The 4469-nt window shown below is 36.2% G+C and overlaps 1 protein-coding gene across 1 annotated transcript; it reads right to left on the minus strand.

Annotated features, from left to right (window-relative positions):
* Nucleotides 1–6: 6 nt before the first annotated feature.
* Nucleotides 7–4135, minus strand: LOC110440985 (the record flags this gene model as incomplete). Its single annotated transcript, XM_021484094.1, has 4 exons — nt 7–2034; nt 2405–2465; nt 3197–3264; nt 4019–4135. Coding segments are annotated over 4 exons (1754 nt in total), but the record flags the coding sequence as incomplete, so codon positions are not given.
* Between the last annotated feature and the right edge of the window lie 334 nt (nt 4136–4469).

Raw genomic sequence — 4469 nt, forward strand, 5'->3', positions numbered from 1 at the left:
TCCCGGTAAATTGTCCTCAACCTTATGTTAACATCAAAGCACTCCGAGTTAATTGTCTTCAACCTTATGTTGACATCACAGCACTCCCGGTAAATAGTATCCACCTTGTGTTAACATCACAACACTCCCGATAAATTGTCTCCATCTTTGATCATCAAAGTCCGCACAGCACTTTGTTTTTACCTTGTGTTAACACTCCCAATTATTTTTTATATACACGGGAAGCCACTTCGGGACTTGCATATACCCTTTCAGTCGGGTTTTAGAAATTTTATTATAATAAAATATATTAAATTGCATATATTATGTTATTAGAAAGTTATTAACAATAATGATAGTTACTTCTAATGAATTTTACACTTTGTCTTGAAATCACAGTACTCCCGGTTAATTGTCTAAACCTGTGTTAATATCACATTTATCCTAGTAAAGTTATTTACACAGCAGTTTACATTATGTTCCGATGCCTTGGTATTTGGGATGTTTTCACGCAAAAGTGATTTGTAGTATTCTGCATCAGTCACATTTAGATCGTGATGTAATCTTCATCATCAGAATCGGAATAACTGCTATCCTCCATGCTATTTTGTAATTTCATGGTATTTTTGGAGTTAATTGTGCTCGATAGCTCCATCTGTTGCTCCATCTGTTTCATCTGTGAGCTTTTATTGATTGCAAAAGGAAGGTTTACATATATTACCGAGTCATCTGTGAAGAGATCGCTCTTTTTGTTGGTTGCTGCTGCGGTTGCAGGTTTGCGCTTCAACCATACCATCTCCTCCGGTTTGGAATAACCGTCACTATTTCGGCTTGACGTCATTTTGGTATTACCAGGTACTTTTATGTACCCATCATTTTCCTGAGATTTGGTTCTGCCTAATGGTGATTTTGATTTCGGGGTTTGAAATGACCCCGCCACTGCGACTTCAGGCATGTCATAGTCGGATATAGGTTCAAAGTAAGGGTTTTCTTCATCAAACCTTGACTTATCACAATCTAAATTCGGTTTAAAATAAGAAGGTTCGTCATTTTTCGAATGCCCAGACTCCTCGCTTGGTATGAAATAAGGATTTTCATCGTCAGTGCACAAAATATTTTGTATTTGTGAACGCGATATTTGTTCAACATGACCAAACTCAGATGTAGGCTCAAAGTAGATATCATCCTCAAGTTGTTGAATGCCTAGCTTCGATGGGGCTCTGGGAGGCTGATTTGATCTCTGTTGTCTGTTTGTATTTGGTACTGAGTCCAGTTTTGAAGCATCTATATAACAGTCATCATCTCCCGTACTTCCTATATCAAAACTTTCCTTTGGTTTGCGAAGAAACTTTCCCACCAAATCATAATCCGACTCAGGACGTAGTGGCAAGTCTTTGGGAGAGTCATAATCCTGATCATCGTCACTGCTTTCGTGGCTCTGTGACGTCAAACCCGGGAATGGCATTTTCTGCCTATCTAGGGCCATACTTCTCTTGTTTTCTTGTGCAGATATTGAAAGCAGTTTTTCAACTTGTTTATGTCGTGGTGCTGGAAATGGGGGAACAGATTCGGGAACAGTATCATAATCCGAATCACTATCGTCACTGCTGCTGAACTGTTGTTGATTCATCAGGTTTTCATTATTTTCCACTACAACTACTGGGAGGAGGCCTTTCTTTCTTACCCCGACGTTTGCATAGCCGTATTCATCTACATCGAGTTTATTTCTAGTAGGTAGTTCCGGACATTGTTTGTGAACAGTTGACCTGTCGCAGTATGGCGAAGACTGCGTTTTCTGGAGCTGGGTGTTAGGTGAACCTGTCCTTGTCTTACCATAATCAGAACTTCCGAGTGTGTTTGATCTGTATTGCGAATGTGTGTTCGGGCTCCTTTGGAAAGGATCAGGTGTATGTGATCGGGTCTTCGATTTATATGGCATTTGCTCGGATTTTTTATCAGTAGGGATACTGATGGAACGATCTCGTGTAGGAGAAACAGGAGGTGCCGGCTCGACCCCAGGGTAACTGTCGGATTTTCTCAACGTTTTTCTTGGAGCTGTTACAAATATTACAAAAACGTATTGATAAATATATCTGATAATACAAAACGATAAAAATTTACAAAGCTACTAAAGACCATGTCGTACCTTAATACTTTTCGGACTTGCTTGAATCTTTGCATTTTAAAGTGAAAATTTAATGATTCTCTGTATGAGGGAAATAAATAGCTAAATGTTACGAAATAACGCTTTGTGTATCACCATTTATGCTCCAAAGTACACCTTTAAAACATGTATTAAAACGAATGCATATTTATAAGTAACCTGGTCAGCCATATTTACTGACGAAAGCAGTTTACAGGATACTTTATGTAATTATATTCTGTTATTAAAGGTATTTTTAATAGAGAAAAAGACAAAACTTACATTTGCCGCCTGTGATGGCCTTTCTAAATTTCTCCGCTTCATCTTTGGAAGGCGCTACAAACTGAAATGTTGATATACAATTCATTAAAACTGGCACTGAGCAATTGATGTAAGGCAGTCAAGTACAGATATAGAACCGATCTGCACCCAATTCACATAGATAAACAGCAAGCATCAAATAAATGCAACGGGAACCACACGCTTTATTCACAGACAACTGTTTAATAGGTGGGTAATATTGCATAGTATTATCCCACGGGGTATTGGGCATAGGTTATCAGGTTTCCGATGAACGAAAATTTTGCTAAATGCACTCTCATGTATGCAATATTTGTTTTATTGTATAAATAGCAACTTGCAATTGTCCTCCTATCCTGTTTTTAGGTTGATGTAATTAATGTCATATGTATGGTTTATAGATCCTTCACTACTAGAAACGTTTTGTTGACTAGTGAAGGGATCACTTAGAAACACACACACCATGTACTCTAAATGTTGGCACATGTATCATGTTTTAAATGTTTCCCTGAAATGCACGATCTTTAAAACGAGATAGTTATGTTAAAAAAGCACATTGTTCTCAATCATGCAGATAACTAATGGTATACTTATGTACTGCCCTGTACGCCCAGTGGCGTGTAGGGCATCAACTAATGGTATAATGGTATGAAAATTATCTAATCATCTTAATATAACAAAAATATCTTTTCATGATAATAATATCACCAAAAACAAACCAAACAACAACCAAAACGTAACAAAAATTGAAGAACCTGTGTTGCTACAACATACCTCATAAGGGCGCTTTCCTTCACAAACAATGGCAAATGACAAATTACCCAGCTTACGGAAGGAATAACCTAATGTACAAGAAAATAAAAGAAAGAAAAAAGTTTAATTTGTCGAGAGCAGATTTGACTATTTTGAGTATTAAATGTGACTAGTGGTGAGTACATTGAAATCGCCTTTCTTTAGTGGTACCTAACGTAAAATGCTCTCTGTAGGTTTCAATTAGCAGATTCATCTTTATACCGTACGTAAACTATCCTTGTATACAGAGCGGAGTATCGTTATATGTTTGTGATACGTGTCAGGTGGCAAACAGGAGAAATGTACCTCAACAAGAAAAATATCTGTCTTTGTAATTCCTTATTTGATTATGTATAATCGAAATTAATTGAACTCGATTCCAAAATATTTTGTTTTCAAACTACAATAACATAAATAACAATTTTTAGTTTGTGTTGCTAAAATGATTTTTAGGATTGAAATATGTTTTTACTTTCATAATGGTATTCAACAGAGTTGCGAAAACTGTATATTTTAGCATGTGCTAGTCTGCTTATGATTACTTTTAAATACAAAATAAGAATATTTTGGAATATTTTGTTTTTAAATCAATTTAAATATTTATCTATAAAGATAAATAAAGACAAAATTGTATGTATTACTAAAATAAACTGAACAATCTAAAAAGCATTGGTGCCGTGTTTGGACATATTCACATACTACAGTTATCATGTGTAGACCGTTACACTCGGTAAAAACCGTTACACTCGGTTATAATAAACCGTTACACTCGGTATAAACTACTCGAGGTGAATTGAATGTTACCTTTCAGGCTGAAGCATCCCTTCTGTCTTATGTCAGTGCACTTGTTGAAGTAATAGAAATTACCGCCATGGATAACACACCACCTCTTTTGTAGCTTTTCACTCCGAAACTTCTTGTCTGAGGAAAGGACAACAGATATGAACAGGTTAAAAAACGGATTCTCACAGCAATAATTATAACATCATTCTAGCATTTTTATTTTGAATATTCGAGAATAATAATTTCACATGGGTGTGGTCAGAGTACCGGACAGCCCAACCCTTATCCGAGGGATGACATATCCCTGTCTACGGACCACACCTATGTTTGATTCTTCACTATCTTACACTAATACATATAGCTAAGGGGTCTTATATGACTTTCAATTACGCATTATATTAAGAAACGAGTCTTAAAATTGATATATTTGGAAACGTCCTATACAATTCCATTGGAAACGTCGTTAACAATT

The sequence above is a fragment of the Mizuhopecten yessoensis genome, unplaced genomic scaffold (genome assembly GCF_002113885.1).
Source record: "Mizuhopecten yessoensis strain PY_sf001 unplaced genomic scaffold, ASM211388v2 scaffold714547, whole genome shotgun sequence".
Lineage (NCBI taxonomy): Eukaryota > Metazoa > Mollusca > Bivalvia > Pectinida > Pectinidae > Mizuhopecten > Mizuhopecten yessoensis.